The sequence below is a fragment of the Gorilla gorilla genome, chromosome 2, assembly GCF_029281585.2.
Source record: "Gorilla gorilla gorilla isolate KB3781 chromosome 2, NHGRI_mGorGor1-v2.1_pri, whole genome shotgun sequence".
Lineage (NCBI taxonomy): Eukaryota > Metazoa > Chordata > Mammalia > Primates > Hominidae > Gorilla > Gorilla gorilla.
The window spans coordinates 58,739,504-58,754,516 of record NC_086017.1 but is presented as its reverse complement, the minus strand read 5'-3'; the positions used below and the strand labels follow the sequence as shown (position 1 = coordinate 58,754,516).

General features: G+C 47.9%; 1 protein-coding gene across 1 annotated transcript in view; it reads left to right on the top strand.

Moving 5' to 3' along the window:
- SLC25A20 (solute carrier family 25 member 20) overlaps positions 1-15,013 on the top strand; it is a 43,645-nt gene that overhangs the window by 13,530 nt on the left and 15,102 nt on the right. The window contains exons 3-4 of the mRNA XM_004034106.5: positions 1,614-1,741; positions 6,289-6,379. Coding sequence (XP_004034154.3) covers positions 1,614-1,741; positions 6,289-6,379 — 219 coding nt within the window. The remainder of the gene's footprint in view (positions 1-1,613; positions 1,742-6,288; positions 6,380-15,013) is intronic.

The following is a 15,013-nucleotide window of genomic DNA, read 5'->3' as shown; positions in this document are numbered from 1 at the left end:
CCCAGGTTGAAGCGATTCTCATGCCTCAGCTCCTGAGTAGCTGGGATTACAGGCATGCACCACCACACCCAGCTAATTTTTGTATTTTTGGTAGAGGCGGGGTTTCACCATGTTGGCCATGATGGTCTTGATCTCCTACCTTGTGATCCGCCTGCCTTGACCTCCCAAAGTGCTGGAATTACAGGCATGAGCTACTGCACCCGGCCTTGTTCTGTGTTTCTTGGAAACATCGCTTTTGGAGTCCTCTACTGCCCTGTGGACTGACTGCTTCCCAGGTCCACTGCACCCTGTGCCATCCTAGAAACGCATTTCATCTCTCTTGGACTGGCCCCCTGGTCTCCCAGGTCCTGAATCTTCCTCCTTGTTTACCACCTTGTTTGGTAGGGTATTTATGTATTTGTCTGTCTGTCTAATTATTTATTGGTTACCACATAATTCACTTTCTTTTTTTTTTTTTTTTTCTAGAGATGGGGTCTCACTCTGTCACCCAGGGTAGAGTACAGTGGCAAGATCATAGCTCACTGCAGCCTTGAACTCCTTGGCTCAAGTTATTCTCCCAACTCAGCCTTCTGACTGCCTAGGACTACAGGCACACACCAACACGTCTGGCTAACTTTTATTTTTTATTTGTTTTTGTAGAGACAGGGTCTTGCTGCTATGCTGCCCAGGCTCATCTTCCCTTTCATTACTAAACTGTGCTAGTGAAAATTGCTGTGCAGTTCTAACAAAAGTGCCATCTTAATACCTGGAAAATATAAAACATTTTCTTAATCACTTGTAATCTTACCCCAAAGAAGGTAGATCACATTGTGTGTCCTGTTTTGTAGCTTTTTTTTTTTTTTTTACTTAATAATCTCTTCTCATGTTATAATGTGATTTCTTGGCCATGTGACTCCATTTATGGAGTTTATAATTTATCTTCTATTTGGCAGCTTTTGTTTTTTTCCCCAAAATTTTGGTACCTTATAAGTGCCTAAGGTTATTCTTTTTACACCTCTGAGTATTTCCCTAGAATAAATTCCTTGCAATAAATTTTCCACACAAAATATTTCCAGGTGAAAGGGTATACTACATATTGGCAGATTGCTGGCCAGGTGCAGTGGCTCATGCCTATAATCCCAGCACTTTAATAGGCCAAGGCAGGAGGATCACTTGAGCCCAGGAGTTCGAGACCAGCTTGGGCAACATGGCAAAACCCTGTCTCTACAAAAAATACAAAAATTAGGTGGGCATGGTGGCGCACGCCTGTAGTCCCAGCTACTTGGGTGGCTGAGATGGGAGGATCACTTGAGCCCAGGGGATCAAGGCTGTGATGAGCTGTGATCGCACCACTGCACCCCAGCCTGGGTGACAGAGTGAGACCCCGTCTGAAAAAAAAAGCCCCCAAAACAAAAACAGATTGCCTTTGAGAATGGAAACTGCCTTCAGTTTCTCCAGCATAATAGGAAAATTATTTCTGATAAATGTGGGAGATTTTCTTCCATTTAAAGTTCTCCTTGCTTCAAGAAGAGGTGAAGGAAGCCACAGTTTGGAGGACACACTGCTTTCCTCTTTCAGTGATTTAAAAGGTGGTGGTGTCTGTAAACAGCTTCTGCTTCTGTGATTCCTTGCAGGGCATCACGGGGCTATATCGGGGAATGGCTGCCCCTATCATCGGGGTCACTCCCATGTTTGCCGTGTGCTTCTTTGGGTTTGGTTTGGGGAAGAAACTACAACAGAAACACCCAGAAGATGTGCTCAGGTGAGTACTTGCAGGTCAGGAGCACTTGCTGTTCTGCCTGGTAGCGTGACATGCGTTAAAATAAAGAAACTTGGGCAGGGCGCGGTGGCTCATAACCTGTAATCCTAGCACTTTGGGAGACTGAGGTGGGTGGATCACCTGAGGTCAGGAGTTCGAGTCCAGCTTGGCCAACATGGCGAAACCCTGTCTCTACTAAAAATACAAAAAAATTAGCTGGGCGTTGTGGCGGGCGCCTGTAGCCCAAGCTACTTGGGAGGCTGAGGCAGGAGAATTGCTTGAACTTGGGAGGCAGAGGTTGCAGTGAGCCGAGATGGCACCACTGCACTCCAACCTGAGCAACAGAGCAAGACTCCATCTCAAAAAAAAAAAAAAGGACCTTGGTGGGTCTTCCTGGGCCCCTAAGCCTGACTCCTGGGAGTTTTTTTTTTCTTTCTTTCTTGAGACAGAGTTTTGCTCTTTTTGCCCAGGCTGGAGTGCAATGGCACAATCTCGGCTCACTGCAACCTCCGCCTCCCAGGTACAAGCAATTCTCCTGTCTTAGCCTCCCAAGTAGCTCGGATTACAGGCATGCGCCACCACACCTGGCTAATTTTTTTGTGTGTTTAGTAGAGAGGGGGTTTCACCACGTTAGGCTGGTCACGATCTCCTGACCCCAGGTGATCCACCCGCCTTGGCCTCCCAAAGTGCTGGGATTTCAGGCGTGTGCCACTGCGCCTGGCCCAACTCCTGGGAGTTATACATGAAGGAGTACTTGAGTTTTTAATTTTTTTAATTAAAAATTTTTTTTTGTTTGTTCGAGACTGAGTCTCGCTCTGTCGCCCAGGCTGGAGTGCAGTGGCGCGATCTCGGCTCACTGTAAGCTCCACATCCCAGGTTCACGCCATTCTCCTGCCTCAGCCTTCCAACTAGCTGGGACTATAGGCACCCGCCACCACGCCCGGCTAATTTTTTTTGTGTGTGTGTTTTTAGTAGAGATGGGGTTTCGCCGTGTTAGCCAGGATGGTCTCGATCTCCTGACCTCGTGATCCGCCCCCTTTGGCCCCCCAAAGTGCTGGGATTACAGGCATGAGCCACTGTGCCTAGCCCAAGTACTTGAGTTTTTGAGATGGGGTCTTTCTTTGTCACCCAGACTGGAATGCAGTGGTGCAATCACGACTCACTGTAACCTTGAACTCCTGGGCTCAAGTGATTCTTCTGCCTCAGCCCCCCAAGTAGCTCGGACTACAGGCACACACCATCACTCTGGGCTAATTTTTAAATTTTTTTTAGCGATGGTGGGTGTGTATGTGTGGGGGACGGGGCGGAGGGGAGGTGCTCTCATTATCTTGCCCAGGCTGGTCTTGAACTCCTGGAGCCAAGCAATTCTCTTGCCTTGGCCTCCCAAAGTGCTAGGATTACAGGTGTAAGCCACCACATCTGACCAGTTTTTCGTATTTCTTTTATAAGGTAGTATCAATTACTGGAGAGATTTGTAATACCAACCCCATGAGGCTGTTGAGAGGTCTGAATGCTTAAATATATGTGACATGTCATAGGCAGCACCTGGTGCTGCCCTAAAGACAAGAACAGCCTTGCTTTCTATCACCTGATTGAGAGAAGAGAAGGTTCCAACTTTTGTTGTGCTTCATTTTTACAACATGCTAATATGACTATAAAGATTTCAGGTATTAGTTTCTCTGTTAAAGTGGAATAAGTTAATGTGTTTTCCTTTAATAAACTTTAAGAAGTTGGATTTGGGTATGAAGAGTCACCTGAGACAGAATTATAGTTCAGAATTTACAAAGTAGTTAGTGAAAACAGAGGCTTCTCAGGAGGCAGGGAAATTCTGAGTGGAAATATTGGGTGAAAAGGTATCCACAATCTGAGCTGTGCAGGATGCCAGCCCCTGGGAGGGGCTATAGGCAGTACGGGAGCCACAGAGGCTGGCCTGCCCTCAGATCCAGGAGCTCAAGGGAGGAAGCCCAGGGCGCCATGCGGTTGTATTCTGTCACCACTTCAGGCCACAGCAGGCTGAGTGAGGGTCTAGGATGTAGATGGAGGTGCTTGTAGAGTGAAACTCTATTTCTGGGATCCTTATGACTCTCTGAATATCCCTAGATTCTATAAATAGCTGCAAGTGTCCTGAAATGTGGATGGGGTTGTTTTGGAGCTGCATTTGCCCATTGATAGTCCTTGTGTCCCACAGACACATGCCCTCTCTGAGCGCCTGGTCTTTTAGCATATGTGCCAGCTCACGGATGTATCAGGGCCATGCATGACCCCCGTGGGGTCACTTCTGGTACTTTGGACTATGGGCTGTGTTCCTGTACAGTCACATCAGCACTCAGAAAAACAGTCTTCCTGACTGAACAAAGTTAAGACACTCAGGACCCCACTCCCACAATCCTGTCAGCCCTGCTGTGTTCACCTCCCTGGAATGGTGTTTGGGGATGGTATGGAAAGGAGTGTTACCAGGGCCTTGGGGTGGAAGTCCAGGAGAGTCTAGTTCTCAAAGATGCCTTCCTGGGATGGAGATGGGGGTGGGGAGTGGGAGAATAGGCCAGGCAGCCATTGAGTGTCCACATGACACCCTGTGCACACACAGAGATCCTATTCAGAGACAGTCTCCAGTCCCAAGAGATGAGGTTTGCTGAGCCTAGGGTTGGGCATTATGGGGAAAATGGAACATTTTGGTCTCATAGGGAGAATTTAGTTGCTGAGAGGACTCCTCAGGGATAGCCATGTGAACTGGGACTGTGAAGATGGCCGTGTTGGAAAGCAAGTCTCTTGACTGTTTGACAGTCAGCTTGGCTGTGTGCCTGAGGTAGATGCATGAGCCCTGCCTAGGGTGAATGCCGGGAGAAATAGCGCTGTTGAAACTGGTGCCCTGCCTGGATTGAACTCTTTACAGTGGATGTCCCTCTAGCCCCATTTGGCATCTGTTCATAAGCTCCTTGTTGAATGGGACTGACCTGAAGGCTCAGTTGTTGGAGGCTTGGGGTCAAGAGTGCACCGAAGCTTAGGACAGTATGTGAAGTTTTTCAGTAACATTTGCTAAGTTGTGAAACTCCGTTGAAATGCTGAATGTAACTTTGTGCCCCATTGCCTCCAAACCGTGCTGGTATTGCTAATCCCAGAAAGAAAAGGAGGTAGCCAGGCACAGTGGCTCACACCTGTAATTCCAGCACTTTGGGAGGCCAAGGCAGGAGGATCACTTGAGCCCAGGAGTTTGAGACCAACCTGGGCAACGTGGCGAAACTCTGTCTCTACAAAAATGCAAAAATTAGCCCGGCTTGCCTGTAGTCCCAGCTACTCAGGAGGTTGAGGTGGGAAGGTCACTTGAGCCCAGGAGATGGAGGTTGCAGTGAGCTGAGATTGCACCACTGCACTCCAGCCTGGGCAACAGAGCAAGACCCTGTTTCAAAAAAAGAAAAAAAAAGAGCCGGGCACAGTGGCTCATGCTGTAACCCTAGCACTCTGGGAGGCCGAACTGGGTGGATCACTTGAGGTCAGGAGTTCGAGACCATCCTAGCTAACATGGTGAAACTCCGTCTCTACTAAAAATACAAAAATTAGCTGGGTGTGGTGGCAGGTTCCTGTAATCCCAGCTACTCAGGAGCTGAGGCAGGAGAATCGTTTGAACCCAGGAGGTGGAGGTTGCACCGAGATCGCTTCACTGCACTCCAGCCTGGGGACAGAGTGAGACTGTGTCTCAAAACAAACACAAACAAACAAAAAGAAGAAAGAAAAGAAAAGAAAGGGAGATGCCAGAGGTGGCACAGACAGCTGTGGGTGATAGATGGTAGGAGCCTCAGACTGCTCTTTATACTCAGGGTTGTTCATTCTGTGGGGGCCAGAGTGAAGACCCATACCTCTTGCCACTGGTGGACTATTTCCCTGTACAGGGTCCACAGGACCTGTCATGCCTGCCTGGGTATCATCCCTGTCTGGTCCTTTCTCAGCGTCTTACAGCACGTTGCATGCAGTTGCCTTGGCTATCCCTTAGCCTTTAGAGGTGGCCACAGCCATCCTCCTTGGCCTTGAAGCTGTCCTGCTTGAATCTTGGCTTAGAGTGTTCTCAGGCCCTTGGTAATCCAGGGGAAGTGAGACTGGAGGGGAACTACTGGGGGAGATTAAAGTCCAGATCCTGGGTTAGAGACTTCCCCCACAAAAACCCCAGCATGTTAACTAGGGAGAATTGAGGCTCAGAGAGGCCTGGAAACTTGTCCATAGTCACTGTGCCTGGCAGGCGCATGGATGGAAGCCATGTTTTACTATGTAAAACTTCTCTTACAGGTGAGGGATTCTGAGCATGCACCACATGGGGTGGGCCTTGTGGCCAGACTCCCATTGCTGTTGCCACTGAGACCCTTGCTCTGGGAAATTTGACATTAAAATATACCTAGAACTGAGTTTTTGTGCGAAATCTGTTTCATTTGTGGCTAGGCTTCTACCCAGTCCAAGTACTTACTTTTTTTTCTTACAAAACTGTCCTCTTTGCTGGGATTGGCCTCTGTCCTCGGTGGTTAGTCACAGGTGCTTGCTTCTGCTTTTTGTTTTCAATGCAGCTATCCCCAGCTTTTTGCAGCTGGGATGTTATCTGGCATATTCACCACAGGAATCATGACTCCTGGAGAACGGATCAAGTGCTTATTACAGGTAAGGTTGTGATTGGAGGGGAAATAGCTAGCTTTTTCCTTTCAGTTTATAATTTCGTGTGCATATTTATGTCCTTTCACCCTTAATAAAGGCTTCAGGACTGGGTGCAGTGGCTCACGCCTGTAATCCTAGCACTTTGGGAGACCAAGGTGTGAGGATTGCCTGAGCCCATGAGTTAAAGACCAGCCTGGGGGCCAGGTGCAGTGGTTCACGCCTGTAATCCCAGCACTTTGGGAGCTGAGGAGGATGGATCACTTGAGGTCAGGAGTTTGAGACCAGCCTGGCCAACATGGTGAAACCCCGTCTCTACTAAAAATACAAAAATTAGCCAGGTATAATGGTGGGCACCTGTAATCCCAGCTACTTGGGAGGCTGAGGCAGGAGAATCACTTGAACCCAGGAGACAGGTTGCAGTGAGCTGTGTCATGCCACTGCACTGCAGCCTGGGAATGAGAGCAAGACTCTGTCTCAAAAAAACAAAACCAAAACAAAACAAAACCAAAAACCAGCCTGGGCAACATAGTGGGATCCCATCTCTACAAATTTTTTTTTTTTTTTTTTTGAGATGGGGTCTTGCTCTGTTTCGCAGGCTGGAGTGCAGTGGCACGATCTTGGCTAACTGCAACCTCCACCTCCCGGATTCAAGTGATTCTCCTGCCTCAGCCTCCTGAGTAGACGAGATTGCAGGCGACTGCCACCACACCCGGCTAATTTTTATATTTTTAGTGGAGACAGGGCTTTGCCATGTTGGTCAGGCTGGTCTTGAACTCCTGACCTCCAGTGATCCACCTGCCTCGGCCTCTGAAAGTGTTGGGATAACAGGTGTCAACCACCACGCCCAGCCCCAAAAATTTTTAAAAATTAGGTGGACTTGGTGGTGTGCATCTGTGGTCCCAGCTACTCAGGAGGCTAAGGTGGGAGGATCACTTGAGCCTGGATTGTTGAGGCTGCACTGAGCTATGATTGTGCCACTGCACTTCAGTCTGGGTGACAGAGTGAGACCCTGTCTCAAATAAACATGAAGTCTTCACATCCGGTGTACAAAACAATTTATATATATATATATATAGTTTTTTTGTTTTGTTTTGTGGAGATGGAGTCTCGCTCTGTCGCCAGGCTGGAGTACAGTGGCACAATCATAGCTCAGTGCAGCCTCAACAATCCAGGCTCAAGTGATCCTCCCACCTTAGCCTCCTGAGTAGCTGGGACCACAGGCACGTCCCACCACGCCCACCTAATTTTTGTATTTTTAGTAGAGATGGGGTTTCACCATGTTGGCCAGGATGGTCTCTATCTCTTAACCTTGTGATCTGCCTGCCTCAGCCTCCCAAAGTTCTGGGATTACAGGTGTAAGCCACCGCGCCCGGACTATTTCAAGGTTTTCAGAAACAAAAGCAATCGTAGTAGAATCAAGAACTAGTACATTATAACAAACCAACCAAAATGTCACAAGTGTAACGCGTCAGCCTGGGCCTACCCACCCTTATTAGCAACGATTTCAGGAACTCTGAAAGGTGAGTCATGTCTTAACAAATTTAGAACGGAGGCTGCTTCTGCCCGAGATGTCATGTCTTTCTTTTTTTTCTTTCTCTTTTCTTTTCTTTCTTTCTTTCTTTTTTTTTTTTTTTTTTGAGACAGAGTCTTGCTCTGTTGCCAGGCTGGAATGCAGTGGCATGATCTCAGATTATTGCAACCTCCGCCTCCTGGGTTCCAGCTATTCCCCTGCCTCAGCCTCCTGAGTAGCTGAGACTACAGGTGTGCGCCACCACGCCCAGCTAATTTTTTGTATTTTAGTAGAGATGGGGTTTCACCATGTTGGCCAGGATGGTTTCGATCTCCTGACCTTGTGACCCACCCGCCTCAGCCTCCCAAAGTGCTGGGATTACAGGAGTGAGCCACCGTGCCCAACTCTCTTTTCTTTTTTTCCTGTATTTTTGGAGATGGAATTTCGCTCTTGTTGCCCAGGCTGGAGTGCAGTGGCGCCATTGCACTCCTTGGCTCACCGCAACCTCCGCCTCTTGGGTTCAAGCAATTCTTCTGCCTTAGCCTCCTGAATCGCTGGGATTACAGGCATGCGCCACCATGATCTGCTAATTTTGTATTTTTAGTAGAGATGGGGTTTCTCCATATTGGTCAGGCTGGTCTCGAATTCCTGATCTCAGATGATCCGCCTGACTCAGCCTCCCAAAGTGTTGGGATTACAGGAGTGAGCCACTGTGCCTGGCCTGTGAGCCACCGTGCCTGGCCTCTTTTCTATTTTTTTGAGACAGGGTCTCACTCTGTTGCCTAGACTGGAGTGCAGTGGTATGATTTCAGCTCACTGCAACCTCTGCCTCCTGGCTTCAAGCGATTCTCCTGCCTCAGCCTCCCGAGTAGGTGGGACTACAGGCGCCCACGACCACGCCTGGCTAATTTTTGTATTTTTAATGGAGACAGGATTTTGCCATGTTGATCAGGGTGGTCTCGAGCTCCTGACCTGAGGTGATCCACCCACCATGGCCTCCCAAAGTGCTGGGGATACAGGCATGATCCACTGTGCTCAGCCATGTGTTTCTAACATTTGTCCAGAATCTCAGAGTCCTTAGAGTGTAATCATTTCTATAATTTTTTTTAAATTTTAAAAATATTATATGAGACCGAATGCAGTGGCTCAGCCTGTAATCCCAGCACTTTGGGAGGTCGAGGCGGGTGGATCACTAAGGTCAGGAGTTCGAGACCAGCCTGACCAACATGGTGAAACCCCGTCTCTACTAAAAATACAAAAATTAGCCAGGAGTGGTGGTGCATGCTTGTAATCCCAGCTACTCGGGAGGCTGAGGCAGGAGAATCACTTGAATCCAGGAGGCGGAGTTTTCAGTGAGCCAAGATTGTGCTATTGCACTCCAGCCTGAGCAACAAGAGTGAAACTCCATCTCAAAAACAAAAAGAAAAACAAAACAAAACAGAAAAACAATGTTATATGAATGGAATTGTACAGTATGTAAAGTCTTTGGATTGGCTTTTTTTTTTTTTTTTTTGAGATGGAGTCTTGCTCTTGTTGCTCAGGCTGGAGATCAGTGGCACGATCTCAGCTCACTGCCACCTCTTCCCCCTGGGTTCAAGTGATTCTCCTGCCTCAGCCTCCCCAGTAGCTGAGATTACAGCGCTTGCCACCACGTCTGGCTAATTTTTGTATTTTTAGTAGAGATGGGGTTGCACCATGTTGGCCACGCTGGTCTCAAACTCCTGACCTCAGGTGATCCACCCACCTCGGCATCCCAGAGTGCTGGGATTATAGGCGTGAGCCACTGCGCCTGGCCTGGATTGGCTTTAAAAATTTTTTTATTTATTTCTTTATTTTTGAGACAGGGTCTGGCTCTCTGTCACCCAGTCTCTGTAGTGCAGTGGCTGGATTCAGCACACTGCAATCTCTGCCTCCTGAGATGAAGCCATTCTTACCTCAGGCTCCTGAGTATCTGAGACTACAGGTGTGCATCACCATGCCCTGCTAGTTTTGTTTATATTTTTAGAGATGGGGTTTTACCACGTTGCCCAGGCTGGCCTTGAAACTCCTGAGCTCAAGCGATCTGTCTGCCTTGGCCTCCCAACGTGCTGGGATTACAGGCATGAGCCATCATGCCCAGCATGGACTGGATTTTAAACTCAGCATTGGCCAGGCACAGTGGCTCACACCTGTAATCCCAGCAGTTTGTGAGGCCGAGGCAGGTTGATCACCTGAGGTCAGCAGTTTGAGACCTGCTTGGCCTACATGGAGAAACCCCGTCTCTACCAAAAATACAAAAATTAGCCAGGTATGGTTGTGCATGCCTGTAATCCCAGCTACTCGGGAGGCTGAGGCACGAGAATTGCTTGAACCTGGGAGGCAGAGGTTGCAGTGAGCCAAGATCGTGCCACTGCACTCTAGCCTGGGTGACAAAGCGAAAAAATAAATCAAAAAATAAATTAAAAAATAAATAAATAGGCCGGGTGCGGTGGCTCACGCCAGTAATCCCAGCACTTTAGGAGGCCGAGGGGTTGGATCACGAGGTCAGGAGTTCAAGACCAGCCTGGCCAAGATGGTGAAACCCTGTCTCTACGAAAAATACAAAAATTAGCCAGGTGTAGTAGCAGGCGTCTGTAATCCCAGCTACTTGGGAGGCTGAGGCAGAGAATTGCTTGAACCCGGGAGGTGAAGGTTGCAGTGAGCCGAGATTGCACCACTGCACTCCAGCCTGGGCGACAGAGTGAGACTCTGTCTCAAAAATAAATAAATAAATAAAATAAATAAATAAACTCAGTATAATTTTTTTTTTTTTTTTCTGAGACAGAGTCTCGTTCCGTTGCCCAGGCTGGAGTGCAGTGGCATGATCTCGGTTCACTGTAACCTCCGCCTCCTGGTTTCAAGAGATCCTCCTGCCTCAGCCTCCCGTGGGATTACAGGCATGCACCAGCAAGCCTGGCTAATTTTTGTATTTTTAGTAGAGATGGGGGCTGTGGTGGTGGTGGGGGTCTCACCATGTTGGCCAGCCTGGTCTTGAACTCCTGACCTTAAGTGATCCTCCTGCCTCTGCCTCCCAAAATTCTGAGATTACAGGTGTGAGCCACCATGCCCAGCCCTCAGCATAACTTTCTAGAGATTCATTCGTATTATCACATATATGAATACTGCATTCATTTTTATTGCTGAATAGTAGTCATGGTATGGATTATCATAATTTAACTATTCTTCCACCTAACAGCATCTGTGTTGTTTTTAGTTTGAGGTTTTTAGGAATAAAGATGCCATAAACATTTGTACACAGAGGCTTTTGTCAGAAAGTAAGTCTTCATTTCTCCATTTCTCTGGGATAAATGCCTAGGAATGTAATTGTTGAGTTTTATTGTAGTTGTATCTCTAGTTTAGTTTTTTTTTTTTTTTTTTGGACAAGGTCTCACAGTGTTGCCTAGACTGGAGTGCAGTGGTGTGATCATAGCACAATGTAACCTTGATCTCCTGGGCTCAAGTGATCCTCCTGCCTCAGCCTCCCAAGTAGCTGGGACGATAGGTGTGTTCCTCCATGCCAGGTTAATTTTTTATTTTTATTTATTTATTTAGAGATGGAGTCTTGCTCTGTTGCCCAAGCTGGAGTACAGTGGCACGATCTCAGTTTACCACAACCTCCTCCTCCCGGGTTCAAGCGATTCTCCTGCCTCAGCCTCCCAGGTAGCTGGGATTACAGGCATGCGCCATCATGCCTGGCTAATTTTTGTATTTTTAGTAGAGACAAGGTTTCGCCATGTTGGCCAAGCTGGTCTTGAACTCCTGACCTCAGGTGATTCACCTGCCTCCTCGGCCTCCCAAAGTGCTGGGATTATAGGAATGAGCCATCATGCTCGCCCTAAGTCTAAGAATTCTTTTTTTTTTTTGAGATGGAGTCTTGCTCTGTCGCCCAGGCTGGAGTGCAGTAGCGCAATCTCGGCTCACTGCAAGCTCCACCTCCCGGGTTCACGCCATTCTCCTGCCTCAGCCTCCCGAGTAGCTGGGACTACAGGTGCCTGCCACCATGCCCGGCTAATTTTTTGTATTTTTTTAGTAGAGACGGGGTTTCACCGTGGTCTCGATCTCCTGACCTTGTGATCCGCCCACCTCCGCCTCCCAAAGTGCTGGGATTATAGGCGTGAGCCACTGCGCCTGGCCAGTCTAAGAATTCTTTACTTAAACCTAGATCCTGAAGATTTTCTTGTATTTTTTTTACAAGTTTTATTTTATTTTATTTGTTTTTTTTAAGGCATTATCTCACTCCATTGCCCAGGCTGGAGTGCGGTGGTGCGATCTCTCCTCACTGCAGCCTCTGCCTCCTGGGTTCATGCCATTCTCCTGCGTCAGCCACCCAGGTAGCTGGGATTACAGGCACACACCACCATGCCCAGCTCATTTTTGTATTTGCAGTAGAGATGGGGTTTCACCATGTTGGGCAGGATGGTCTCGATCTCCTGACCTCGTGATCCCCCCTCCTTGGCCTCCCAAAGTGCTGGGATTATAGGCATAAGCCACTGCGCCCAGCCGCCAGTCCGGTCTTGAACTGGCCTCAAGCGATCCACCTGCCTTGGCCTCCCAAAGTGGTAGGACTACAGGCATGAGCCACCACGCCTGACATATTTTATTTTTTTGAGACGGAGTCTTGCTTTGTTGCCCAGGCTGGAGGGCAGTGTGGCCCATTACAACCCCTGCCTCCCAGATTCAAGCGATTCTCCTGCCTCAGCCTCCCCAGGAGCTGGGATTATAGGCACACACCACCACACCCAGCTAATTTTTGTATTTTTAGTAGAGACAGGGTTTCACCATGTTGGCCAGGCTGGTCTCCAACTCCTGACCTCAGGTGATTTGCCCGTCTCGGCCTCCCAAAGTGCTGGGATTACAGACATGAGCCACCGCACCTGGGCCTTCTATAGGTTTTATTTATCATTTTATGTTTTACATTCAAGCCTGTGACCTCATTTGAGTCAATTTGTTTTTGTTTTTGAGACAAGGTGTTACTCTATTGCCCAGGCTGAAGTGCAGTGGTAAAATCATGGCTCTCTGCAGCCTCAGCATCCTGGGCTCAAACAGTTCTTCTGCCTCAGCCTCCTGAGTATCTGGGATTACAGGCATGTGCCACCAAAAACAGCTAATTAAACACCTTTTTTTTTTTCTTGTAAGGATGGGGTTTTGCCATGTTGCTCAGGCTAACTTCGAACTCCTGGGCTCAAGCATTCCTCTTGCCTTGGCCTCCCAAAGTGCTGGGATTACAGGTGTGAGCAACCACGCCTGACCAATTTTTGTATAATATATGAGTAGTAGGACAGACTTCTTTTTTTTTCTTTTACCTTTGACCTCCGCTTATATCATTTATTGAAAAGACTCTTCATTCCACTGAACTGTGTTTGCACCTTTTAAAAAATCAACTGGGGGCCGGGCATGGTGGCTCATACCTGTAATCCCAGCACTTTGGGAGGCCAAGATGGGTGGATCACTTGAGGTCAGGAATTTGAGATCAGCCTGGCCAACATGGTAAAACCCTGGCTTTACTAAAAATACAAAATTATCCAGGCATGGTGGCGTGCACCTGTAATCCCAGTTACTCGGGAGGCTGAGGCAGGAGAATTTCATGAACCTGAGAGGTGGAGGGTGCAGTGAGCCAAGATTGTGCCACTGCACTCCAGCCTGGGCAACAGAGCAATACTGTCTTAAAAAAAAAAAATCACTGGGCAGGCCAGGCAGAGTGGCTCACACCTGTGATCCCAGGACTTTGAGAGGCCAAGGGTGGTGGATTGCTTGAGCCCATGAGGCTGAGACCAGCTTGTGTGGCACGGCAAAACCCCATCTCTAAAAAAAAAAAAAAAAAAAAAAAAAAAAAAATTAGCTGGGCATGGTGGTATGCACCTGTAGTCCCAGCTACTTGGGGGTGGTGAGGTGTGAGGATCAGCCCAGGAAGTTAAGGCTGCAGTGAGCCAGGATTGTGCCACTGCACTAAACCCTGGGTGACGGAGTGAGACCCTGTCTCAAAAAAACGAATCAATTGGACATATTTGTGTGATTTGTTTCTCTCTCTCTCTTTTTTTTTTTTTTGAGATGGAGTTTCGCTCTTTGTTGCCCAGGCTGGAGTGCAATGGTGCGATCTTGGCTCACCGCAACCTCTGCCTCCCGGGTTCAAGCGATTCTCCTGCCTCAGTCTCCTGAGTAGCTGGGATTACAGGCATGCGCCACCATGCCCTTCTAATTTTGTATTCTTAGAAGAGATGGGGTTTCTCCACGTTGGTCAGGCTGGTCTCGAACTCCCGACTTCAGGTGATCCACCCACCTCAGCCTCCCAAAGTGCTGGGATTACAGGCGTGAGTCACTGCGCCCAGCCTTGTTTCTCTATTCTACTCCATTTATCTATATGTCTGTCTCTTCACCAACACCACACAGTCTTGATAACTATAGCTGTGTATAATAAACCTTGAAATTCAACAGACTTATTGCTCCCACTTGATTCTCTCTCTTTTTTTTTAATTGTTCTAGCCTCCTAGAACAATTTTCTACTCCTTTGTCTTTCCACGTAAATTGTAGGATAATTTAGAAAATTTAGAAAAATCTTGGTGAGATTTTGATAGGAATTATGTTAAACGTACAGATCAATTCAGGCAGAATTGACACCTTTATTATTTTGAATCCTCCAATCCAGGAAGAATGGTATATCTTTCCGTTTATTTAAAAATCCAATTTCTGGCCGGGCATGGTGGCTCACGCTTGTAATCCCAGCATTTTGAGAAGCTGAGGCAGGTGGATCACATGAGGCCAGGAGTTCGAGACCAGCCTGGCCAATATGGCAAAACCCCGTGTCTAATAAAAATACAAAAATTAGCCGTGCATGGTGGTGCAGGCCTGTAATCCCAGCTACTCTGGTGGCTGAGGCACGAGAATCACTTAACCCGGGAGATGGAGGTTGCAGTGAGCCGAGATCGCGCCACTGCACTACTGCACTCTGGCCTGGATTATAGAGTAAGACCGTGTCTCAAAAAAAAAAAAAAAAAAAAAAATCTGATTTCTGGCCAAGCTTGGTGGCCTATCATCCTAGCGCTTTGGGAGGCCAAGGCAGGGGTGGATCGCTTGGGCTCAGGTGTTTGAGACCAGCCTGGGCAATACAGCGAAAC